General features: G+C 44.5%; 1 protein-coding gene across 1 annotated transcript in view; it reads right to left on the bottom strand.

Annotated features, from left to right (window-relative positions):
- The window catches only part of SLC25A12 (solute carrier family 25 member 12), a 215,283-nt gene that overhangs the window by 149,073 nt on the left and 38,475 nt on the right, over positions 1-27,735 (bottom strand). Inside the window, exons 3-4 of the mRNA XM_075317328.1 lie at positions 11,482-11,624; positions 4,714-4,829 (exon numbers count right to left, since the gene is read on the bottom strand). Coding sequence (XP_075173443.1) covers positions 4,714-4,829; positions 11,482-11,624 — 259 coding nt within the window. The remainder of the gene's footprint in view (positions 1-4,713; positions 4,830-11,481; positions 11,625-27,735) is intronic.

Raw genomic sequence — 27,735 nt, forward strand, 5'->3', positions numbered from 1 at the left:
GACGTGCTGCATGATCCTTTTAAGATTTTGATTGTAGGATTTGGATAAGAAATATCACACTTGTCCTCGAAACCAAGGAACATCAGTATTTTGCACCATATAATTGACAACTACTGTAACTTTTATTTTGCATACAGTTCACAAATGAAGAATTACAACATCAATCTGCGACATGTATTATTCCCATTTCCCATAGAAAATTATGTGTTAATTAAAACAAGTTGCATTTAATAAAATAATAGGATAATATTTCTGTTTGGTTAAGTTTTCATACCACATATAGGTCAATGTGTTAGAGGAGTGGTCATCGTGTAAGAGCCTGGGAAGTGTAGCTTGGATGGTCTGAACCAGACAAATAAAACATTAAATGGCAACAAAAGGATAAATAATGAATAGGTTATCAGTAAAAAAAATTTTTAACATTCAATAAAAGTGTTTTTTCCAAACAAAACAATCGTGGCTTTGCTGGTATCATACACTGGAGTTAAAAAATTTTAATATATACATAAACTTACTTGATTCTAATGCTCTTTAACTTGTCATCAGAAGCATTCTGCCAGCCCTTTATGTACTAGAACGCTCTTTTCCCCCAGTTCCATGCTTGCTTTGTTCCTGAGGTGTATTTGAAAAGGTAACCTGACCGTAGGATTTCGTCTAAAAAATGGTATCAAACTGCTAACAGCATTTTGAATTATCCCTACAGTGTTAAGAAATGATTGTTAATTATCCCTGCATGTACCTGACTAGTCCGGGACCACAGTCAATTACTGCAACAGATTGCTGGTTTCATGTCCACACCAGGGTGATTTACAACCCAGCATGTATAGGAAAAGCAGGGAGGAGTAGAAAAAGTTCCTCTTCTCAACCCCCTGCTCTCCCTGGGGTCACACTGGTGTGGGCGTGATCCCAGTTGTAATGATCGACGGTGGTCCTGGACTAGTCCGGTACATGCAAGCAGAGAGAATGGGGAGGATTAAGCATCATTTTTAAAAACAGCGCAGTAGAATTTAGGAATGATACAAGGATAATTCTATTAGGAGATGGATTAAAACACCCCTAATACTTTCAAGGGGTAAATAGCGCTGTCAGGTTCCTATAACTATGAGAGCTTATGATCATACCCTAAAGGTGCAAATACACCTTATATAGCTGTTAGCCAAACACCTGCTTAGCCGATAGCTAATTCTTGTAGCCCCCCTTTCCTTATCTACAGGTACACTGGGCTCTCCTGAGCATGCATGCATCTTCAATAAGAAGAGGGGAGTAAACTACTGGAAGACACCTCTGGCAGAATCTTAATTTCCTAATCTAAGAAATGACCCAATGTTGAAATTCAATAGACCCAATCCTTCTTTCCCTTTGACATCTTCTATCATGGAAAGTTGGGAGGCTGCCATACACATCAGATGTCCAGCCAGTCCCATTGAAATCGGCGGGTTTGGCCAGCAACAAAGTCCATGGCCATCTTAGGAATCATGATTGCCATATAAAACTTTTGCAACTGAGGAATATTGGAAACGTTTTGGGATGGTCACTATCAAGGCTTGATCACACCATCGTATAACTCAGATGAGTGCTATCTGATGTTTTCTCGGATAGCACTTGGCCCAATGTTATACTATTTTTTTTCTAATGCCAAGATTTGCAATGCAAATCAGATGTAAGGAGGTGATACTGATGTGTTCCTTCCTCTGAAGATGTTGTATTATCACGTAGTGTAATATGAATTACTCTGCGTCTTTTGTAGATATTGTGATATATTGTAATGTGTTCCCATCTAATGTATAGCAGTATATATGTAGTTACTAGATTATAGGGTAAGAGATAGTTAAGTGTTAGGACTAGCCCGCAATGGGAGGAGTTAGTTCATAGGGAAAGAGACTGTTCATTCTAGAAAGTTAGTGAAGAGTCAGTGAGTGACAAAAACGGACGTATGGTCTGTAGGTCATGGAGGACACATGCAGTGTGTGATCTGTGGCAGAGGAAAGGTGACCGTGTGGGAGATGGTCAACCCTTCAGGATCTCACTAAGACACAGAATGTGAGACAACGCTTGAGGCTAGAGGCCAACCTTCTAAACAAAGTGGTGCCAGTTAGAAGGGTCTGCAGGACTAGACTCTAGCAGTAAGGCCCCATTCCTTAAAGGTAATGGGTTAGGACGAACTGGTGCATAGTAGGCTTTACTGGTTGGTATCACCCCAAGTGTCAAGAGCGCAAGGCTCTTCTCTAGCACAACTGGTAAACCCCCTAACCACCTCCTCTACCAGGAGAAGAGACGTGGATATGGAAGCATCTGGGAGCACAGGCTCTACTCTGGCCATAATGGCAAAATCCCTGACCCAATCCTCTACGAGGAGATTGGACGTGGAACCGCAGAAAGGGAAAGTGACCATTATGAATTGGATTGTAGCATTAGACTGGGTTGTACTGGAATTGACAGAAACAACTCACTATCTGGTGTGGAAAGTTGTTGATGAAGATGAACAGTTGAGTGAAATACTGTTGCTTAGATTAAACTGGTGGTCTACTTGTGGAAACAAGTCGGCATCCAGTTTTGGCCAGGTGATGTTAGTAGCAACATACAGACTGCACGAGCATAGTGCCCATTCCATAGGAGTCCACAAACCCAGCCAGGACCACATACTTCATGTAGCGTGCCGGCCTGCCGGGGCATGTGGAGTCAGTCCCTCGCCCACAACTACCATTCAGTGCCACTCTACACACCCATTCAAGTCTAAAAATTATTAGATTGCACTCAGCTGTCATTCATTTCCGAAGTATTACAGAAGAGAGAACAGAGAGAAACTTTGTTCTCCATCTTCTCTTTGCAATGTGCTCTGATTATCTAATGTGAGAGAATTGGATCACACTATGTTGACACTCTGATCAAACACGGATCAGAGAGTAATGGGGTCAGATTTTGTCGCAGACTCCAACTCTTGCTGTATCTGAAAATCAACGACTGTCACAATTATTACTACTACATAGAGTGTACGGGACGCCTAGTCTACTGCATAAGATCGGGATCCAGACAGATGATCTGTCCTAGATGCGGGCAGGAGAATGCTAATTTGCTGCATATGATGTGGGCATGTGGGAATATTGAAGAATATTGGAGGGCAGTATTAAACCTAGTAGCGCAACTATTTAAAATACGACTGCAACCCAGACCTGTCACATGTATTCTCGGATATCTAGAGGAGGTAGACCTGAGCTCACCGGCAACAATTTATATCAAGCTAGGAAACTGTTGGCCTACCACTAGTTGGACTCTGCTCCTCCGGCCTTGGGTGACCTAAGGGAAAGGGTCAATAATATACTTCGGTTGGAGAGGGGAGTGTATCTTAAACGAAATGCGCTCAAAAAAATTCTATAAAATCTGTGGCGCTTGGCTGGATACACCGGGTCTTTCCTCCCCAACATTGTTGCAAGATACCATGAGAGATCAAGTCCTTCTTCTTATCACTGGTTACCTAATTTTTGATCTAGAGTGATCTTCTATATAACTCTGATTTACATATGGTGTGTGGGGAACGATGTGAAATAGCTCGGTAGAGAGGGGTTTGGTAAAGTGATTCATATATTCTGTGATGTGTATTGATGGTGGATGTGGGTTACCGGTGCACTGTTTGTTTTTGTTTGCTATTCCATTTTATTGTACCTAACCAATATTATTCTGGCGACCGGAGACGGTCTTATCACTTTTTCTGAATTGTCTTCCCAGGGGAAGGGACTGTTACGTATACCATGTGTTTTTGTTGATTAATAATAATTAGGGATGATCGAATACTTATCCAGATTCGCGAATATTTTCCGAATACCTCACCGCTATTTGACTATTTGATGCGCAATGTAAGTCTATGTATGGGAAGCCCGAATAGTTCCGAATAGTTGTTATTCGGGTTTCCCATAGACTTACATTGCGCATCGAATATTCGCGAATAGCGGCGAGGTATTCGGAAATTAATCACGAAGCCGGATAATCGAAGTATTCGATGATCCCTAATAATAAAAATGAACCCGATTTTAAAAAAAACACGGATCAGAGTATCATAAATATAATTGATCCGATTCTCTCACCGAGAATCAACAGCAAAAAAAAAAAAAAAAAAAAGGAAAAAGCTAAAATGTTTCTATTTTTACCTCCTTCTCACTAGGTCCTTCTCTAATGCCTGATGGATTGTACTTCAATTTCACTCATCAGCATCAGGTGGTATAGAAAGTAGTACTGGCTGAACAACCTACAGGGTGAAATCATGGGGTTGGCAGGGATGAGCCTATGGGCATTTCTAGCTCATCCTACAGCTCTATGTTATTACCCAGCACCCAGGCGGTGGCACATGCTGCTCCTGGCGGAGGCAGATCTCATGTGAAGAGCATTCTTTCTAGCTTCACTTCCCTTTACTAAATAAATGATTGACCCATAATGCCCCCTCTAAGCCCTGCGCTCACATACAAAAAAAAATACAGATAGAGAACTAAATTTGTCGTTTAACTCTTCGGGGGCTCCATTAGATTTGCATTGGGGCGAACTCTACGCTATGATAATGAGTTAGTGTTCCTGCTGTCGCGGCGCCGTTGCATCTTGCAAACCCAGCTCTTCTGCATCCGTAAGAAGCCATTTCTTTCCCTATGTGAAACGCGCTTCCCCTAATACACTTAAAAGCCAGTTTCTTTGTGCTCTTTGACTTTTGTTCCGTTGATGTGTTCTTACCGAATGTTACCTCTGCAGTGCCGCTCTTATCAAATAACTGATAAGCCACAATGAACATAGCATCGGGGGCACACAACACCGACTCGAATGCCAGGAACTCTTGGAAAGAGATCAACCTGTGGATAACAAAATAAATGCACTTTGTCAGAGGAGCGGGAACAGGCCGCAGAGGTCTCGAGTTAACAAAGTGGTACATTCTGTAAACATTTACTGTGCTATTATCTAGCTGGCAATCTCTGCACTTGTTCACTTTTTTTACTTAATGCATAGTGCAGCGTGTTATCTTGTGTCAAACCCTGCATGTGTTGACAGAGATTTAAGCAGATGGAGCGCTGAGCAGACGGGCCGGGAGGCTAATGTACCGCTCAGGTAACACGGCCTTTCTATTTCCGATTTACATTTTGCTAGCGGGCCGATCTGATGGCGAGGATTGCAACTTGAAACACTGATGGCTTTGTGACTGCGCAACAAAAGTGCGGACTGATTGGAGGTTTGTCAATACTGGGAAATAAGAAAGTACTAACAGATTTGGGAAAATCTTTGTAATCAGGACACATTTTATCCGGGGTGATTTCAGGTTTAAGCTGAAAAGATGGAAGTCACAGTATACCGGCCGTTCATTCCTGCAAACCTTTCTCAGCACTTGCAGACATTTATGTAAATATCTTGACACCCAAGAATTCTGTCCAATACATTTTGCTTTTCTTTGTAAGAGGGGCTGCTGATAAGTCTTTGGCTTTACCCAGAACGAATCGAGATAGGATGATGAAACTTTACATTTATTCCACATACTCTCCACTGATGTCAACGCACTTCTTACAATCGGTATTCCAAGTTCTGTAAGTCTAACAAAAAGAAGGATTTCGGTTGTGCCTCAAACCAGGCATCCATAGCAGCCATGGTATCAGAAATGGCATGCAATTTGGTTCCCTTGTGGTGTTTCTTCAGGTTTGGGAACAGATGATAGTCGGAGGGAGCTAGATCTGGTGAATAAGGTGGGTGGTCAACCAACTGGAAGCCCAGCTCTGCCAGTTTTGCTGTGGTCACTTGTGCAGTGTGAGCGGAGGCGTTGTCTTGCAGGAACAAGATTCCTTTGTACAGCTTGCCGAGCCTTTTGGCCTTCACAGCTGGCTTCAATTGGTCCAAAAGTTCAATGTAATACCTTGCAAGGATTGTGGAATCTTTTTGAAGGTAGTCCACTAGCAGTACACCCTCCTTATCCCAGAACACAAACGCCATCACCTTAGTGGCTGATTTTTGCACCCTGAACTTCTTTGGATGAGGAGAACCACTCTGCCTCCACTCTTGACTGCTCCTTGTTTTCAGGGTCATACAAATAAATCCAGGTCTCATCCATAGTGACCAGTAGATCCAGGAAGTTCTTATCAGTCCGGAAATGCTGACAAATGGACTAGGAAGTTTTCACTCGCATGCTTCTCTGATCTGTTGTCAAACATTTGGGGACCCACTTTACAGATCGCTTCCTCATGTCCAAATGTTCATGGATAATGACACAAATACGTTCACGGGAAATCCCCATTATGCCCGCTATTGCTTTAGCTGAAATTTGTTGATTCTCCAGTATGAGGTTGTGCACAGCATCGACGATCTCCAGAACAACAACCACTCTCGGTCGTCCAGGACGTTCCTCATCGTTGGTGCTGAAGTGGCCCGTTTTAAATTTGGCAACCCAGTTCTTAACTGTGGAATATGAAGGGCATTGATCCCCCAATATCTGTGACATATCACTATGAATATCCTTCGTGGACTTTCCTTGCAGAAACAAGAATTTTATCACTCCTCTGCTCTCACTTGCTGTGAATCTTGCATTAGACTGCGTCATTTTGTTTTCACGTGTGTGTAAAACACTGTTGCCATGAGCAACAAACACAAAATTATGAAAACATATATTAGGCTTTCATGTGATGTAACATTCGTTACCATAGAAACAAAAAAAGATCACAAAGCCAAGGACTTATCAGCACCCCCTCGTATGATGTAGGGTCTTGTACCTCTATGATATGTGGTAGCAGAGCAACAGCACACAACTAAGAAGTTCGGCCCCGACCAATGCGCGGGAGTACCAGGTTCTTCACATATTAGATATTAGTAGGCATCATATTTAATAATTATTTTTGTTTACAAAGTTTTATTGAAATTTTTGATAAATATGGGGAAACAAAATAATATGGAAAGGGAAAGGTAAAATGATATGTAACATTTAAATTAAAAGGGAACCTGTCACCAGATTAGGCCCCTATAAGCTGCGGCCACCACCAGTGGGTTCTTATATACAGTATTCTAGAATATTGCATATAAGAGCCAAGGCCGCTCTGTATAAGGTAAAAATCACTTTTATAATACTCACCTAGGGGGGCAGTCCGGGCAGATAGGCAACGCTGCTCTCCAGTCCAGCACCTCCTCTCTGCAGCGATCACCATACTCCTACTACCCAGCCCATTGTGGATGACACATCCTATGTCATCCACAGAGACCTGCATTGCATACCTACGCAGGCACACTTTGATCTGCCCCACTGAAGGTAGAGCAAAGTACTGTAATGCGCAGGCGCAAGAAAAGGTTAACGATCACCTGCGCACGCGCACTACAGTACTTTGATCTGCCCCCAGCAGGGCAAAGAGAAGTGTGCGTGCGCATGAACACAATGTCGGTCTGTGTAGATGACATAGGAAACGTCATCCACAATGGGATGGATAGAAGGAGGACAGCGATCGTCGCAGAAAGTGCCGGACCGGAGAGCAGCGACACCCATTGGGCCGGACCACCCCCTAGGGGAGCATAATAAAAGTGGGTTATTTTACGTTAAACAGCGCAGCCTAGACTCTTCTATACAGTATTCTGGAATGCTGTATATAAGAGCTCAGTGATGGTGGCCGCAGTCTATAGGGCCCAAATCTGGTGACAGGTTCCCTGTAAAATGGAAACTGTCATTAAGATCAACTCCTCCAAACTTCATATATTGAAATGCAAGTCTTTGAAATGTAAACCCATAGAAACTTTTATATCTTCTATTTGTTGCTGCATGTTCAATTATTATTTCATGCACAGCAAATGATGCAGTACGTTCTCTGGGAGTGACAGCCACTGATTACTCGGGTTGTTTCTCCCACCCATCACTAGCCTCATTAGTTTGATTGATAGTTCACCATTTGATTTTCTTGCTTGGTGCCTGACACCACACAGATAGTCAGCTATCAATCAAACTAATGAGACGGGTGCTGGGCGGGGAAATAACTTTGGGATGTAGTGGCTGTTTAAGTGCATTGTCATGCCCAAAGCACTTAGGGGTGCTTCACACACAGCGAGCTCGCTGCCGAGATCGCTGCTGAGTCACGCTTTTTGTGACGCAGCAGTGACCTCATTAGCGATCTCGCTGTGTGTGACACTGAGCAGCGATCTGGCCCCTGCTGCGAGATCGCTGCTCGTTACACACAGCCCTGGTTCGTTTTCTTCAAAGCCGCTCTCCTGCTGTGACACACAGATCGCTGTGTGTGACAGCAAGAGAGCGACAAATGAAGCGAGCAGGGAGCAGGAGCCGGCGTCTGACAGCTGAGGTAAGCTGTATCCAAGATAAACATCGGGTAACCAAGGTGGTTACCCGATATTTACCTTAGTTACCAGCCTCTGCAGCTCTCACGCTGCCTGTGCTGCCGGCTCCGGCTCTCTGCACATGTAGCTGCTGTACACATCGGGTTAATTAACCCGATGTGTACAGCAGCTAGGAGAGCAAGGAGCCAGCGCTAAGCAGTGTGCGCGGCTCCCTGCTCTCTGCACATGTAGCTGCATTACACATCGGGTTAATTAACCCGATGTGTACTGTAGCTATGGTAGGAGAGCAAGGAGCCAGCGCTCAGTGTGCGCGGCTCCCTGCTCCCTGCACACACAGCTGTGCGCTGGTAACTAATGTAAACATCGGGTAACCATACCCGATGTTTACCTTAGTTACCAGTCTCCGCAGCTTCCAGACGGCAGCTCCGTGCAAGCGCAGCGTCGCTTGCACGTCGCTGCTGGCTGGGGGCTGTTCACTGGTCGCTGGTGAGATCTGCCTGTTTGACAGCTCACCAGCGACCATGTAGCGATGCAGCAGCGATCCTGACCAGGTCAGATCGCTGGTCGGATCGCTGCTGCATCGCTAAGTGTGAAGGTACCCTTAGCGCCTTATTTGCTAATGAATGAAAAGGCTAATTACTCAGGATTGCAGAAACAGGTAGAAAATATAAAGGTTTTGATGGATTTATATTTCAAAGACCTGCATGCTCATATATACATGCAATACAGGAGTCCCGTGTACCACTCTGTTGTCCGTGCACCACTCTGTTGTCCGTGCACACTTGGTGCAACCCTCCACAAGGTTGTAGAAATACAGAGAAATCCAAGAAAAAGGGCACCAGTTGTCCTTCTTTTGGTAACTATAAGGCTATGTGTGCACGTTGCTTATTTTCATGCAGTTACGCTGCAATCTGCACCGCAGCGTAACTGCATGCGTCCTGCGCCCCCTGCATAATCTATGAAGATTATGCAGGAGACGTGTGCACGTGGCGTCTTAGAGCGCGCGTTCTAAGAAGTGACATGTCACTTCTTTCCTGCGCTCTGCATGCAGCCCCTGCTCTGTCTATGGGAGGGGCTGCAGTCAGAGCGCATGGAAATCGGCTTTTTGTTTTCATTACGGACTCTTTCTGCAGCGATTTGACGTGCACGTGTGCTGTTCAAATCACTGCAAAAATCTCTACAAGGACAGAACGCTACATGCGCACATAGCCTTAGTGCAGAAAAATCACAAAACGTTGTGATTTTTACATATTTACATAGGTTGAATAATAGCCCCTGGTCCATCTAGTTCATCCTTCCTCCATCAATTATACATTTTGTCATTAAGTCATTTATAACTGACAATGATATGTGTACTGAGGAAAATCATCCAGCCCTTTTTTAAAAGGAGCTGCCATTACTACCTCTTGTGGTCGGCATTCCACAGTCTGACTGCTCTAACTGTAAAGAACCCTTTCCTATTTAGTGCCGGAATCGCTTTTCTTCCACTCGCAGTGAGTGCCCCCTGATCCTTAGTACTATCTTTTGAAGAAATAAGTCATGTGCCAGTCCTTTTATATTGACCACACATTTTTTTGCACTAATACGTTACCAAAGCAGGACGTCTGGTGCTATGGTTCCTGGATTTCTCTGCTCGTGTATGTGTGGCGCCCTGGACAAGCCAGGACGTCACAGGTACTACAACAATACACCCCACACCCCGGCTAGGCACACCATAGTCAAACAAAAATCCTTGTTGCCTCCCTCCAGGGGCTGATGTCCACACCAGGGGGTGGGCCAGGTGGTTGGCCCCGCCCACCGAGGAGTTCACAGTCCTGGAGGCGGGAAAAGGAGGTCAGATTAGTTTTGAGTTTTGGAGAGTGAAGTGGTAGTAGAGGAGACTGACCGTATCCGGGTGCGTGGCCCGGGCACAAACAGCAAGGTTGGCAGACGGTGGTGACCGTCTGCAGGAGAGGCTGATTGAAGTGAACCGTAAGGACCGGGGACGGGCGGTGGCCCGCTGGTACCGGATCGGGGAGCGAAGAGAAGCCAGCACCATTCGGCAGGGCTTACGGACCCCGACAAGGCTAGGAGTCGCCGTAAAACCGGTCAAATCCATTAGCGAAGGGAACCTCCGGGGTTTCCCAGCAGTCAAGACCCGATTGAAGGCAACAGCTCAAACCGTGAAGGAAAATACAGTCACCGCCAAGGCTACAGTTCCCAGGGACAGAGCCTGCGGGCAAAAGGGGCTCCCTCAGCCTCCATCTAAGCTGGGGAGTGGGTTACCGGTGGGAAGCCATTGGAACCGTGAACACAACACAGGTGCAGGGAAAGGCAGTCACCGCCAACCTACCGGGAGAACTACCGCAGCCGTCTGTGGGACCCGTCCATCCAGCCGTTTGTTTTACCGGAGACTTTACATTCATCATTGGCTGAGTGAGCACCACCATGCCGTGCGGCACAGCGCTGCCCCCGCGACCCTGCACCTCACCAGGCCCCGTAACCAGCCTGCCATCCCTAACCCTCACCCGGGCCCCGGGACGACCAACCCTCCTACCCACGGAGGGGAGAAACAACATCCAAGCTGCTCCCCGTCATCGCTCCAGGGATCCCCGTCCAGAGCAGCGGTGGTGTCACAACCTCACCACAACCGTGGGTGGCGTCACAGACAATATCCTTAAACCAAACCACCCCCCTTTTACTCACGGGCGAGGAGCGCCGCTCGAGTCCCCCGGGGATCCGGCCCACCGCTCGAGCCACCGACCGAGCGATCAGCAGCAGCAGCCGGACCCGAGCAGTGGGTGAGCGCAGCGTCCCCTCCCCGCCCGCGACATATGCGGTTTGGAGGGGGTAGATCTTAATGACAGATTCCCTTTAATGTCATATGCCAATGAAGAACCTTATGGAACAGTATAGCTAGTATAGATGCATTACACATTCATTGGTCCTTAGTAAAAAGTAGACATACAACAAATTATATATTTTATATATATATATATATATATATATATATATATATATATATATATATATTAATTTTCATATGACACATACTGTATATCTGGTTATGTACTTATGGTATGAACTATCCACTCTTTTCCATTGTTTCCTATAATTACAAACACTTTACCCACCAGCACAAACAACATAATACAAAAATGATGAAGCAACAATGAACCAGTAAAACATATAAACAAACAAATCTATAACAAGCCTCACCCATCTTTGGTCTGATCAGCAACTCCTCCTAACAGCTCCACAGTCTTTGGATTGAAGTGTCGGTCACTGTGCAGTCCGAGGTATTTCTGCACAAAGTCAGACGGAGTCATGTAATTTTCCCCATCTTGCTCCACGCTGGCATACTAAGAACAATAGGAGAAAAAAAAAAGTAACTAGGATGGTACATGGGATGCAATATTTTGTACAGTAAGAGTTCAATTGTGAAGATACTAGTGGCAAGTGGTTGGAACATCATCCAAGCGAGGACCATTGATATGGTTCATGGGCTCATGTCAACTTGCCTTGATCGTAAATTGTACACACCCCTCAAGCCATGAAATCAATACAAAATTATAGTGATTGGGTCATAGGTAGAGAGGTCAACCAGAGCCTTACTGGTGGTCTGTGCAAGTGAATGGTTTAAAAGTAGTGATGGGCGGACACGCAAATACCCAGGATCGGAGGGTTTAACCGGATAACAGAAAGCAAACAATTCGGCCTCGGATATCTGGCCGTATGCCGGTCCCCACATAAGTCTGTGGGGGCCAGAATCCGGAGCTTAAAAGGGAACCTGTCACCACTTTTTCGGCCTATAAGCTGCAACCACCACCACCGGGCTCTTATATACTGCATTCTAACATGCCGTATATAAGAGCCCAGGACGGGGGTATAACATAAAAAAACACTTTATAATACTCACCTAGAAGGTTGCTCCGGTGCACAACAGTCGGATGGGTGGCGCCGTTCTCCGGGACGGCGCCTCCAAATTCAGCCATCTTGGTCTTCTTTGTTCTGAAGCCGCGGTGCATGACGTGTCTGCCCTGCTCAGGGCAGATCAAAGTATTGTATAGCGCCTGCACAAGACCTCAATGCCGGCGCGTGTGTATGACATAAACGCGTCATGCACCGCGGCTTCAGAATAAGGAAGACCAAGATGGCTGAAAGGGGAGGCGCCGCTCCCGGTAAATGAAGCTAACCATCTGACCAGTCTGCACCGGAGCGACCTTCTAGGTGAGTATTATAAAAAAAAAATTATATTCTACAGCATGTCAGAATGCTGTATATAAGAGCCCAGTGGTGGCGGCCGCAGGTTATTCGCTGAAAAAGTGGTGATAGGTTCCCTTTAAAGATGGTGGTAGAAGGGATAGTGGGATAGCAGCAGGCCACTGTAACTGCTCCCGTGGCTGCTCACTCTTCTTCTGGGGCCGCTCATTATTGCTCATCCATAATTACTGCTTCCCCACGCCTACTGGTAGTCCCCGCGTCTGTGATTGCATACAGTCAGATGTTGTCACACAGGCTGGGGGCGCGTCTGACTGCAACCAATCACAGATGTCAGGACTGCCGGTGGGCGGGGGAAGCAGTGAATATGGATGAGCAATAATGAGTGGCCCCTGAAGAAAAGTGAGCAGCCGCAGGAGCAGTGTACAGCTGCGCTGGAGACTTTGTAGGTATAATGTGCTTGCTTGAATTTTATTTTCTTTATTTCCCAAGTTGCCAAATCCGGATCATTAGCTGGAATACCCTGTGAATTCTGGTTCCGGGCCCGGCACCCGGATACTTTTGAAACCGCGCGGATACAGACTTTTACAGTCTGGTTCCGCCCATCAATATTGACACATTGGTTCAGTGGTTTACTCGCCTTTTCAGGCTCAGTTAACGTCCGGAGACCCAAAGACTGCTCTACACCTAGACTGGACTTTGCTCACAGTCCAGTGATCTGTTTTCAGTTTCATAAGGTTCTAATATTCCAAGAGGAAGAATACGGTAAGCATTATCAAAATTTTATCACATTCCTGAACATATTCGGAGTCCAGAATAAATACAGATTCCAAAATCAAAATACATACAGACACCAAATATCAGTACAGACCCAAACTACCTAAATAAATAAACAGAGCCCAGAAACTAATTCACGCCTAAATCGCGGAATACAGACCACTAAGGCACTTTCACACATCGATTTTTTGGCATCAGGCACAATCCGGCGTGTGCCTGATACAACGGATCCGGCGCAGAATATTCAAAAACTGATGCGCCGGACCCTATTTTTTTTACGGATCCGGTATACCGGATCCGTCAAGAAAAACATATCCGGCGCATCCGTTTTTGCATCCGCTTTGTCCGTTTTTTGGTGGATCCGGTTTTTTTTTTTTACAATTAATTGGAGCATGCGCAGTTTTAAAAACGGATCCGGAGGCTGCATCTGGTTTTGCCGCATTACACCAGATCCGGCGTCCATAGACTTCCATTGTAACTCATGCCGTATTGCGCCGAATCCGGCGCAATGCGTTTTTTTGTCAGAGACAAAAAACGTTACAAGAGACGTTCCATCTGGCCGCCGCATTAGCCAATTCTGCTGGATCCGGCAAAAGCCGGATGCAATGCAATGCCATCCAGCACAATCCGGTGCTAATACAAATCAATGGGGATAAAAAGGATCCGGCGCCAGATCTGTTTCCGGATTGTACCTGATGGAAAAAAACTGATGTGTGAAAGTAGCCTAAATAAAGTATAATACAAACCCAGATCAAACTCTAAAATAAATACAGGTTTAAAAAAGACCCATTACTTGCCCTAAATATTTTTTACAGAGTGCAAATACTGCTGTTCTCCTGAATCTGACATAGTTTTTCTTTTGTACCTGCGTCTTCCTATTCCGTAGATATGCGGATATCTTCCCTGTATACAAATCTAGGCTTTTTTTTTTGCCAACTGGGTGTGATCCTCAAAAATACGCCCACAAGGAACAGCCAATTCCACACCCACTTGGTTAATACTAGATTTAGATACAAGGAAGAGAGGCCCATATCTCTGGAATGGAAAGGTGTAGAAGCAAAAGAAAAACATCACCAGATTCAGGCAAACAGCAGCTGTTACTCTTACATATTTTGGCACATGAAATAATTGGTCATCTTTAATGATAACTGCAGTCCCCAGACCAAACCTCCTAAAAAACTATGGACCCAAGAATAAATATATTCTTCAGACCAGACAACAGAATGAGTACAGATCAAAGACAAGACTTACTAAAAAAAGAACGTAGACAAGAGTGTTATGATCCGGAACCATGGAAGACCACCATAAATCATTGGTAAAAGGTGACAAGAGCATTGGCAACTAATCTGGCCGCCATCCCCTTACTAACCATCAACACTAGAAGTAGCCGAGGGGTGAACTAACATCCTGTGCACCGCGAACCCTGCCGGAGAACTAGCTATCCTAAAGGAAGGAAAGATGAATAACTCTCTGCCTCAGAAAATCGATAAAGAATAGCAAGCCCCCCACATTCAGAAACTGCCGTGATATAGGAAAACACAATACACAGATAGATGATAGTATTAGCAAAAGGTGAGGCCCTACTGACTAAATAGGACAGGATAGGAAAGGGACTGATGGTGGCCAAAGAAAAACCCTAAAAAATCCAAAAACCTGATAGTACAAAAAGCACTCAGATCACTAGATCTGAACTCCATCCTATACCAGGCGCTCGTCATACCAATGAACAGAAAGCAGGAACCATACAAATTCAAGAAGCAACAAACACATAGACTTATAAGAGCAATACTCCAAACATAGCTGCAGGGAGCTTCCCAGCTTAGCAACTGAGAGGGAAGATCCCTGCATGCAAATAAACTGACAACCACAGCAAATGACAAACTCAGATAAGAGCAAAATGAACAAAACATCATAAGAAAGAACCAAGCACTTATCTGGGGTAGACGTGGTGTGGAGCAGGATGAAGCAGGCTGGTGAACAAAGGACAACTGACATCCGGCATAGCCTGCTAGCAGACCAGGGTTTAAATAGGCAGAGAGTTAGCAATGGAAACGCCCATTGCTCAAAACACCTGGTCTCTGTCCAAATTATTCCTGGCCACAAGAGGGAGCCTCACAGCAGCAAAAGCATAACTGACATTCACAACACAAGAGCCCCTAAAAAAAATGCAGACCCCCTAAATAAATAAATAAAATAAATAATTATGTGTTATTTATGGTACTTGTGATAGTCTTCCATAAGGACTTCAGTCCATGTGTGTGAGACATTTTCTTTGGCTCTTGTATTACAATGAGAAGGGAATATCTCACATTTCACAGGTACACAGAATTCCAGAACACAGTATAAATGCCTACATGCATCCCCTTTAAAATTAGTAAGTAATAAACAAAAATATATGAAAAATGGTTTGTGCATAAATAACAGCAATTTTCTGGCATGTTCTATTTCTGTAGATTGTGTCAGATGGTTCTTGCTTTGGTTACCAGCAAGAATGAGTCAGTTTTCAGCCTCCACCGATACATTATGTACCTGCTGTACATGGTCACACATTGGGTGGTGCCATCTGTGAGTAGCAATTTGGATGCAGTGACGTACGGCCTGTATACAGTATTTTCTGTTAAAAAAAAAGGGTAGAGAATATGTGCCCCGGGAAATTCTGCTTGCTGTGCTGATGTACATCACTGTATCACTGCAGCTTTGACACACCACACGTTCAGTACGCACGAACATAACAGGGCGTCTAAGGACACCAGAACATACTTTTCATGCCATTCCTATTGTGTGGAAATTAGTTTTGTTAGCTAAAATTTGCTTTTCTAAAAATAATTAGAAATAACACAAAAAGGTTTTCCAGTTCTTTACAGTAGCTTCCCAGCTTTAAAGAATGCTTTTTTAATGTATGTAAAATGCCAAAAATGTTCAGAAAATGGAAATAAAAAAAATTAGACACTCTGCCAACCCCCTTCAATTACAGAATGACATTGCCAGGGCTAACATGGGTCTTCCTCTCCTGTATCAGAATAAAACCTAAATTGCAGTCGGCAGGATTCCTGACCGGCAACGATATTGTAATATTAGGTCTGTATAGGAACTCACAACGGATAAAGGTAACACTAAAAATACTGCAACTGTCCCTGTCGGTTTCTGTACAGTCTAGAGATCCCAAACCTAGTGGTTCCTGCGAGAGATGGAAAAGTCCTGATCACAGACTAAACAATGACAACTTGGGCCTATGCTGCCTGATTGGCCATCGAGCACTTTATGTTCCTCCTAATGAACTAGAGGGCAGAGCATAGTGCAAATTACCTACAGAAGGGAAGGTGTGCTGAAGTAGAAAGTGATCCTAAAGTGAGTAAGGCTGCTGTCAGACATCCGGTTTTTCCTGTGCGGCACAATCCACCGCTATGCAGAAAAACCGCAACCGTTTATTTTGCCGCCGGTTGCGGGTTTTTTTGCATAGACTTACATTAGTGCCGTATTGTGCCGCATGGGCTTGCGTTCCGTCCGGTTTTTGCCGCATGTGGCAGATTTAGCCGATGCGGCGGCCGGATGGAACGTTGCCTGGCACGTTTTTTTGTCCAGCAAAAAAAAAAAAAACGCATTGCGCCACATCCAGCCATTGCGGCGCGATTTGCAATGCATGCCATGCCTCCGCATGCGGTTTTTCCACTGCGCTTGCTCAGTAGCCTGCCACAAGCGGCAAAAACCGGACGGGCCGCATGTCAAAAACTTATGCAAAGGATGTGGTTTTGTCGCCGCATCCGTTGCATAGGTTTTAGAGCCGGATTGGCCGGCTCTGCTAAAACCGCAGGTGTGAAAGCAGCCTAAGATAAACAACAAAAATACAAAATAACAGGGAGGGTGAATACTACTAAAGAATATGCAGCCTACTTAATGACAAACATAGAATAGGTGCAGAGTGGAGAACAAAAATATTAAAGAGAAGTGTCCTAGCTGGTCTTCCACTTACTGGCAGAAACTAACAGCAATATGGCTCGACTTCAAAATGAGAATATCACCAGCAGGAGGAAAGTATATAAAAGGTGATTGGGCAAGCAAAGGAGTAAATTAATACACCTGTTATCCTAATATAACTAAAGCAAGGATAACAGAAACTAAACCCCCAAAGAAAAGGTGTAACTGCTGCGGCCCAGCTGACCGAGAAGCCGACTAGAGATCAGCGAACCTGAGGTTTAGTTTTCGAACCGAACACCAAATTTAAAAATCAAACTTCGGATGTTTTATGTGCATCAACAGTTTGAAAAACAGTTTGAAAAAGTTTGTCCATCCTGCCCCGAAAGTGATCTGCTTATGGCTGGCTGTATGTTGGCGGAGACTCAAACTGACTGCCAATCAGTGACTTGATCCAGGGTTCGGGTCAAGCTCGAGCCTGTGGAGCTAGGTTTGTTTGCTGCCAGCAAACCAAGCCTCAATGAATCGCTCATCTCCAAAAGCCGACCACAGAGCATAGACTCAAAGGTTGGAATACAGACACGACAGGGTGTTTTTTAAGTTTAAACGGAACCTAACAGGTTTTCACATGCCATTAGCAAGAAGATACCCTACCTTGAAAAAGTATTCATATCCCGTGAACTTTTCCATCCACTTTTTTAAAGTTACACCCACAAACATATTGGGGTTTATGTGAAATGCCAACACACAGTAGCAAGTATTTGTGAAATGTAAAGGAAATAGTACATGGTTTTTTAAATATTTAAAAAAAAATAAAAATATATATATGTATCTTAAAATTGTAACGTGCATATGTATTCAGCCCAATGTAATCTGACACCCCTAAGTAAACTCCTGAGTGACCAATTGCCTCCAAAAGTCACATAAATAGTAAATTGACTCTACCGGTGTGTAATTCACTTTCAGGATGCCTACAGCTGTTCTGTGAAGGCCTCAGAGGTTTGTTTGTGTATACATGAAGGATTAAACAGCACAATGAAAACCAAGGAACACAACAGAGAGGTCAGGGATAAAGTTGAGAAGAAGAGTAGAGTAAAGCAGTGTTAACTTATAAAAAAAAAAAAATAGCCCAAGCTCTGAACATCTCATTCAAAGACGATCCTTTTAATTTTCTTTTTCATACATCATATAGTAAACGTAAAAATGATAAACTGTGTAATATATCCCATGAGAGAAATCCACTTCTTTCTCCTCCTAAACTGATCATTCAAAATGTTGAATCTATGAGTAAAATCTGCCATTAGTGAAAACAGGTTTTCTCATTACTGAAATAAGAGATGGCAGTTGGTGCTCATTAACTTCTATGGAGAACTGTAAAACACTCATCCAAAGTGTCCCAAGAGCAGTTTTTTCAACATGACAATGCCAGGTCGTATGATGCTTGTACTACTGTTAGCACCCAGTGAGGCCTAAACGTCCTACCATGGCCTGCAGTGTCTCCGGACTCATCTCTCATGGAGCACATCTGGGACATTGTAAAAGGAGCTGCCAGCAGCGGATCTTGATTACTTGAAAACCAAAGTGCAATCAGTGTGACAGAATATTCTTCAGATAATCATTAAAGGGGTGGCTCACTAGTTTTCCAAGGCACATCGAAACAATATTGAGAAACAAGGCTTTTCTCAAATACCTTGTGTTCTTAGAAAAACCAAGGAAAATGGGTCTGCACTACTGCAATATAATAGTAGGATAGTGAACAGTTGCGTGCGCCACATAAAGGGCATATATAGAAAAACCTTGTGTTGGCAATAGTGCCTGTAAGCGGCGCTTACGGTCCGCTCATCCCCATCGCGTAACTCCCGGGCTCCGTGATCTCTGATGTCCAGTGATGTCACGTTAACTTCCAATTGACCTGACATCACCGCGGCCAGCCCCAGTCTGAGTGACTGGGCTGTGGGTGACGTTTCACCGCTCGTGACAGCCTAGCATCTTCCTGCTCTCTGCTTCACTGCACTGTGCCACAAGCAGGAGCAACACTGGGCTGTGACACTGGGCCGTGATGAGCAGTGAAACGCCACCAACAGCCCAGTCATTCACGCAGACTGGGGCCATCCTTAGTGGTGTCAGGTCAACTGGACGTTGACGTGACATCACCGGAGATCAGAGATCACAGAGCCCGGGGGGGGTCACGCAATGGGGATGAGTGGACCTCTATAGCGCCACTCACATGCACTATTACCAACACAAGATATTTGATAGAAGCCTTGTTTCTCAACGTTATATCGATGTGCCTTGGAAAACTAAGTCATGAATCACCCCTTTAATAACCTCGCTGATAGCAGCCAAGGCTGTAAGTGTGGGAAATTCTATACATGGCGCTGACAGACCATAATGAATAAATCGAGACGTTTTGAAACATATAACTTTTTAATTATTTGTATATCAGCAACATGTCTATCCATTCTCTAATTTCCATAACTCTACGATTTTGCCTTCTTTGTAAGAAATAAACTAAAATTGAGATATACGGTATATTTCAAGAGAAGATCTTTAAATTCTCGTGCACACGGAAGAAACACAACTTTTTTTTTCGCTCTGAAAGCATCTTCTGTTACACGGAGCGAGCTGCCGACATTCATCAAGATGATCACAAGTCACAAGACTCCGTGAATGACAAGAAGGCAAAAGAAAGCTTTCTTCCTCTCCGCATTGAAACGGCTTCTGTTCCGAGAGGTCATTGGTTTGTGCCGTTAGGACTAGATGCAATCTGATCAGTTCTGATCCACGCTTGGTTTATATAAAAGCTTACTGTACAACCCGGATATAAATTATTCATATTTCCCAGGACACAATCTCCTCCGTCCTTCTGAAAAGAGAATCTTTGTAAGTTCCTAGTAAGGGACCTCTGTGATTTCTATAGGCCGCTGGTGAGGCCGAACCTTGTATTCACCTCTTTACTGACGGATCATAGTGGATTGACAATACACTGGGGGAAACTCGTGTTACACGCTAATTTCAAACACAAACATATTGCGTTACATGTTCAGGAAAGTGACAGGGCCGACGTCAGAAATAATAGTCGGACAGAACTGGTCACAACACTGGGGACTGTGGTAAAGAGCAGGTTAACAGTACACATTATAAGAGATGCTGTCATCAGAAAACAGAAAAAAAACACTTAATTGTCCTGAATGACAAATCTGCTTAGTTATGTGCAGCAATATGGCCGATGCATTACTGCAAAACTAGACAGGTTAGGCTGCTTTCCCACTTGCGTTGTTTTGCATCAGTTGCAATCCGCCGCCCTGAGGAATTACGGTAACTGTTGCAGGAATCCGTTTATTCCTTCATAGACTTCTATTAAGGGTGGATTGCAACTGATGGTCTAGAGTTGCATCCGCCCCGCGGCGCATCATACATTTAGCGACTGACCGTGGGGCGGGAGGAACGCGGAATGTAACTTTTTTGTTGCTGTGAAAAAAATGCACTCAGCGGGATTCCGTCAGAATCCGTCAAGAGGCAGAATGAATGTCTATGGTGCTGGATTCCTTCGTCATGCGTCACCAGAAGATGGGGCATCTCCGGCACTGAGCATTTCCAGGTGCCTGCTGCCACCGAGAACAGCTGATCGGGGGGGGGGGCGAGGTGTGGGACCCAGCACAATCCGACATTGATGACCTATCCTAAGGATAGGCCATCAATAGTAAAGTAGTGGCCAACCTCTTTAAGTATCCAGCTAGAAGATAGCGCTTAACAATATATTCGGGAAACCATAGGCTTGGAAGCTATAGCCATGAGATTGATTCAGAAGAAGCACTCCTGCTCGAATATACTATGGCAAATCATACAGTTCCAGATGATTAAAATCTTTACGCAAGCTCGTGACCAATTAAAAACTTATAACAATGATTTTGGAAACAACCAGACTGGACTATACAGTAGTCAAACTTCAAATAAATCGGTATATCATTAAAGGAAACCTGACTGTTTTTCCTAATAATAAAATTTCTTCAAAAAAAATGTTGTCCCCCTTTTCCGCTGTTCTCTTAGCCACATTGCATTTTCATAGAAGATTTTTCAGGGCACCACAACCTGAAACTCATATGTCCTATAAACATTAAAGGGTGCGTCTCCACTCGATTCAGGTTGGGGATGTAGAGCTCTGTTCTCAGGAATCTAAAGCTATAGTGGTTGAGCCACATTGATCAGCAGGTTGTACTATGCCACTCACTAGGTGACTATGGGATAGTGAGGGACAAGGTGCTCCTATACTGTTCCTCACAGTAGGGGACCCTACACTAGCCCTGTCCTCTGGATTACCCTTGATGGTGAAGATGACAGAGTCCTGTACCTTCCTATACTCTTGAGTAAATTGATCTCTTCCCACCTCCCCAAGGGAAGGAAGGGACAGGAGTGTGATGGAAACAGATGAAACAGACAAGGATAACAGAAACAGTCACACTGCACACCCTCACACTAAAGGGAAAAGCAAGAGAGGAAATGAAGCGACAAAAGGACAAAAAGGGTTAACACAACAACCACACACACAATAATAACATCACAGCCACCAGTAAGCCTGGAAAACTCCACCTCTCCCAGCTTGGTATAGTCAAACTATAGCTAGCAACATAAGAACAGTGCAGCCAGGATATATAGGAGGAGAGTGAATGTGACAGGCTCTACCATAGCATGTGACCAAGGAGACTAACAAGCAGCCCAGCAGACATTAACTCTTGCTAACCTACCCATGAACCATGGGTCTGTGAGTTGATGCCTTAGTCACCCTGCACTAATCACAGGCATCATGGCATTTAGCAGGCAGAGTGCAGGAATTAGACATTTCCACAGATCCGGACGCCACCATGACAATTGGCAATGCCTGCAAAAACCTCCTTGTGATACTACCACTAAAATATGGATGGACTTAACACCCAATGGGACAGATTTAGGCTATTTTCACATGTCCGTTGTCTGTGCTATTTAGAGGAACAGAAAAAAAAAAAAAAAATCATGCACAAAACAATTACTTGATTATTTTTAAAGTCCAAAAAAAATAACTTTTCATTCTATTCTGAAATTGAAGACAACAAAGCACAGACGGACCCCATAATAATCAATGGGGCCCTTTTAAATTTCATTTGCCGCAAAAATGTTATGGATCTGTTAGGCTACATGCGCACACTGCTTCTTTTTCGTGTTCACAAAATGCAGCCAAAACTGCACCTTGTCAGAGAGAGCCTGGAAATGTCACAAAAAATGTAGGTGCTTTTTTGGTGCGTTTTTGCTGCTTTTTTGGTGCGTTTTTGGCTGCAGTTTTGTCAACAATTGTTTCATGTATTTTTCAGTTCAAACAAGCCCATAAAGCTTGTTGAATTGAAAAAAAAAAAATTAGAAATAAATAAATAATTAAAAAAAACTGGCGTGCGGTCCCCCCCAATTTTAATGCCAGCCAGATAAAGCCATACGGCTGAAGGCTGGTATTCTCAGGATGGGGAGCTCCACGTTATGGGGAGCCCCCCACCCTAACAATACCAGTCAGCAGCCGCCCAGAATGGCCGCATACATTAGATGCGGCTGTTCTGGGACAGTACCCAGCTCTTCCCGATTTGCCGTGGTGCGTTGGCAAATCGGGATAATAAGGAGTTATTGGCAGCCCATAGCTGCCAATAAGTCATAGATTAATCATGTCAGGCGTCTCTCCGAGACACCCTCCATGATTAATCTGTAAATTACAGTAAACACACACACACGAAAAATCCTTTATTAGAAATAAAAAACACAAACACATTCCCTCATTACCAATTTATTAACCCCGACAAACCCTCCATGTCCGGCGTAATCCAGGATGGTCCAGCGTCGCATCCAGCTCTGCTGCATGGAGGTGACCGGAGAAGCAGCAGACACCGCCGCTCCTGTCACCTCCACACAGCAACTGAAGACAGCCGCGCGATCAGCTGAGCTGTCACTGAGGTTACCCGCAGCCACCGCTGAATCCAGCGGTGGCCGCGAGTAACCTCAGTGACAGCTTAGCTGATCGCACTACTGCGTGGAGCTGACAGGAGCGTGGAGGACGGGACTTTCAGCGGTGGCGGTGGCAGTGAGAGGGGTCCATCATCTCCCCTGTGCGGGGACAGCGGTACTTCGGGGAACACGTGGAGGACGGGACTATCAGCGGTGGCGAGAGGGGGATGGACATTGGCAGCTGAAAACATTGATTTTTCCCTCTCGCTGCCGCCGCTGCTGATAGTCCCCGTCCTTCACATCATCTCCCCTGGGGACAGCGGTACTTCGGGGAACACATGGAGGACGGGACGGGACCACTTGCCTGACCTCACTTCCTGACAAATCACCTGCGTTTTTGGTACCAAAAACGCAGGTAAAAGGCAGGTAAAATACACCACTTTTGATTAGCATGCATTTTTCCTGCGTTTTTGATGCCCTCATTGATTTCAATGGGTGACAAATGTTGACAAAAACGCAGGAAGAATGAACATGCTGCATTTTTTTTGTCACAAACTTTTGACAAAAAAAACGCTGACAAATAAACTGCAATGTGCGCATGACAAATCTGACTTCTCATAGACTTTGCTGGGAAGTCAGATGTCAGAAAGTTCTGCTGACAAAACTGCAGCCAAAAAAGCAGCAAAAAAGCAGCAAAAAAAAGCAGCGTGCGCATGTAGCCTTAGGCACATGATTTCCGTTTGTTGCTCTAAAGAAAACCGTTCTTTCACAATATAGATTTAGAATAATCGGAACAATCTCACCCGATCTTCTTAGAACTTGCTAGGGTCCAACTTTTGAATTTACTGGAAACCAAAATCTGCCAACTGTTTCTACCAAGGGGTTCAAAAATTGGACCCTAGCAAATTCTAAATAGATCAGAGGAGATTGTTCAGATTATGCTAAATGTATATTGTGAAGGAATTGCAGCATCATGCATTCCTAGGATTCAATTGGTTCCTAGCGTTTTAAGGACCAAAAAGGAAAATTATGCATGCGGTTCTTATGATTTTAATCACTTGGGTCTGACTGGTGACCTTTTAAAAAGATAGTATTAAAAGCTAAGTTTTAAGTGCTATTTTAAAAAATGATTCTATTTAATCAGAATTTTGCTTGATCAAACTATTTATTTGATTGTGGTATTACCCAGTAGCTGCATTTGTGGTCTAAAGAAAACAGAAAATGTGCAAATGGAAGTGTGAACTCAGCATGGCAAATGTTATTGCAACTAGACCAATATTTTGTAACATATCGTTACGTTTTAGACCTTGTTAAGATGCGTTTTATATACTTTTTGGGGAACCCCTCGTTCATCAAGGAGGTGTTTTGCAGAAAAAAAAAAAAAAATTGGGTGAGGTTTAAACTTCAACATTAAGGCTATGTGCCCACGCTGTGGAAAATGCGCGGATTTTGCCGCGGATTTCTCGCGGAAAAGCCGCGGATTTTCCAGAAATCTGCAGCACAGCTACTCCCCAGCCATTTCTATGGCATTTGGGAAATGCCGCGCCCACGCTGCGGATTTTTCCGCAGCGGAAATCGTGCGGATTTTCGTGCGGAAAAGTCTGCAGCATGTCAATTATTGTTGCGGACTTTCGTGCGGATTTTGCCTATTCAATTGAATAAAAAAAAAAACGCAAAATTCGCAACAAAATCCGCATCAAATCCGCACCTATGAAAAAAGGTGCGGATTCCGGGGGAAAGCTGCGGATTTTGATGCAGAAATATCTGCAGATACAGACTGTGGGCACATAGCCTTAGGAGCAAGAAATGTGACACAAAGTTACTTTATCAATAAATGGTACAAAGTTAGACAAAATTATTTCAAGACGAATCAAATTTATGTTCCCGCCTGAGCCACGGTGATAATGTGATGCCCCTGACCTAATCAGGGTGTCACTGGGTACTGCACTCCTTTCTCTTTTGGTGCAGAACTCACCCTTCATGCTTCTGGGATCCTAACTGTTGGTATTGCTTCCATATCATAGCCACACCTCACACCACACCCTGTCAGGCACACCAGTGGGTGGTCTAGCTGGAAAAGGGCCACCCTCCTAGAGGTCAGGCAGACTGGTGGGAGAGACATAGTCAGAACAGTAGTAGCCCTCAGAGAGTGAGGAGCTGAGGGAGTTGGAGCTCCCTGGGAGACTTTGGCTAGGTTGCAGATGGTGGTATGGGACCGGAGGAGTCGGAGACCCGGTCGCAGGGTATTGGAGAAGGGTGCCCAGACTTCGTTTTGGAGAACGGTCGGCACCGGAAAATCTAGTAACCGAAGCGGTACCGAGCACAGCAGGGTGCTGGACCCTAGATCAGAGAGTAGCTTCAGAGAACCTGATAATTAACCTGTGGAGGATAGTCTCTTTATAAACTTTCCCCAAGAGCTAAGAGATTGAAGGCACCAACACAAACGGGGGATAGGGCTTTCCAGCTTATGCGGCCCACTGAAATCCCAAGTGTCAGCCATCGAGAGCACAGCTCCTCTATATAATTATAGGGAGCGGGACCCCGACAGCTCCAGGCTGAGGGGTCACTCAGAAACGTCTAAATACAAGTGCATGGAGGCAGGTTCCAGTCCATCAGCAATACCAACGGGGACGGATTCCCGGATGAGCTCCCCTGAAGTGGCAGCGTCACCCAAAGACTTGGTTTACTCCGGTGTCAGAGTCTGCTTAATGGTCGCACCAACATCCACACGACCTGAGTGAGTACACTGCACACCCGGCGTTCTGCCTGCCACAGACTGCACACACTCACTCCTACACCTCCACCATCCAGAGTCCCGGGGCCTCCCCTACCCATGGAGGGAACCTCATCTGGCTGCCCCGCTCCATCTCCCCCGGGTACTCCTATCGGCAGCGGCGGTACTCCCCCTACCGCGAACCACGGGTGGCGTCACGAACACTAATCCCCTGTAAATAGCCCCCTTACATTTTCGAGTGACCGCAAGCCCTCGGGTTCGGAGACCCTCGAGCCACAGCAACCCCGGATCCCAGCAGTCCAACTACTGCAGGGGTGGCACAATAACATTGGCATTCTCAGACTTATGGAGAGGGAGAGGATTAGTCAGTCATAAGGATACACTGGACTTTTTCTTGCAAGGAAGCAAATTTGTATTTGCCTGTCAAGTAAAATGACACAGGTCATAAGCGTTTAGCACTTAGTAGAAGTTATAGGTGGGAAAGCTGTAAGACAAAAAATTGCCGGCAAACGTAACCCATTGTGAATGACTTCTCTGTACTACTTGATGTCCACGAACAAACCAAGGTCATTGGGACCAGGTCAGAGAGGTTCTGGCTATCACATATCCTACATGTAAATAAAACTACACGAGACATGATACTTTGCTTAATTCTTACAGTCCAGATATGGAGACTTGGTGTTGGGCATTTGAAAATTTTTTCGGGATACTTGGAGATTTTTGCTATTTTGCACGTCTGCCAACATGGCATTGATTTTGTTTTTAAACCAAGCATGCCAGTGGTAAAAGGACATAATGTGCCAGTCATAGGAAGGCACGGCTTCTCTATACCAAGCTCCTTCAGGAAGGAGAGCCAAATTTATCCCGGAATGTGTGGCCTTTAAGAGCATGAACATAAATGTCCTACACGAGCTCTTGTGACTTTCCGAGCTGCCTGTCCGTCTATCATCAATATTATTTACATACATTTTTTTTTTAGTTTTGCCAAATATAAAATGTATTTAAAGGAAAACTTAAGTATGAAGCCTTTACTCACACACTATTTACCAGTGATATTATACAGTAAATAACGGCTCTCGTATATTTTATATTCTTCACTTTGGTTTATGGAATACGGATTATGCGTGAAAACCACATTGCCTCTTTTACTAAACATATAATAATAAAAGAACACTTTTTTGAATGCAAAAAATGACAAATGGATTCTGTGGGGAGAGCTGGAATATAATAGGGGGTGTTTTACGGAACAAGAGCAACACAAATTCAACCTGCATAAAAATAAAAATAAGGTTCTGTTTTCATTGAAGTTACTTTACATTTATTATGAAGAGTGTGGCTGAGACATTTCTTCATTACATACAGTATCGGTCAAATGTTTGGACACAACTGTTCATACACTGGTTTCCCCTATTCTGATTGGAATGTGCATATTGTAGATTGAGTCTGAAGGCAGCAAAAAACAAAAGAACACAGAGACAAGGACTAAAGAATCAAGTGTAAAACAAACCAGAATATGTGTTAACCTTAGATTCCTCAAAAAAAACCAAAAACACAACATACACTCTGATAACAGCTGTATAACCCTTTGGCATTCGCTCCAGCAGCTTCATCAGGTTGATGCTTCCAACAGTCTGGAAGTTGTTGGCAAAGGTACTGAGCCTTCCCTCTGTGTCCAACTCATTTCTATTGGATTGAGGTCAGGTGATGTCACGGGTGTGTCATAGGTGACAGACAGTTCTGTGGCTCCACAAAATGCTCCCTGAGTTTCTATTATTCCTGCTGTTAGTATTCAGGGAACTGGGTATTTGCTCTAATAGGTTTTCATTCATTTTCCCTTTAGGACCGTGCGGAGCTCCTCTTCCCTTCAG

This window comes from Anomaloglossus baeobatrachus, chromosome 7 (genome assembly GCF_048569485.1).
Source record: "Anomaloglossus baeobatrachus isolate aAnoBae1 chromosome 7, aAnoBae1.hap1, whole genome shotgun sequence".
Lineage (NCBI taxonomy): Eukaryota > Metazoa > Chordata > Amphibia > Anura > Aromobatidae > Anomaloglossus > Anomaloglossus baeobatrachus.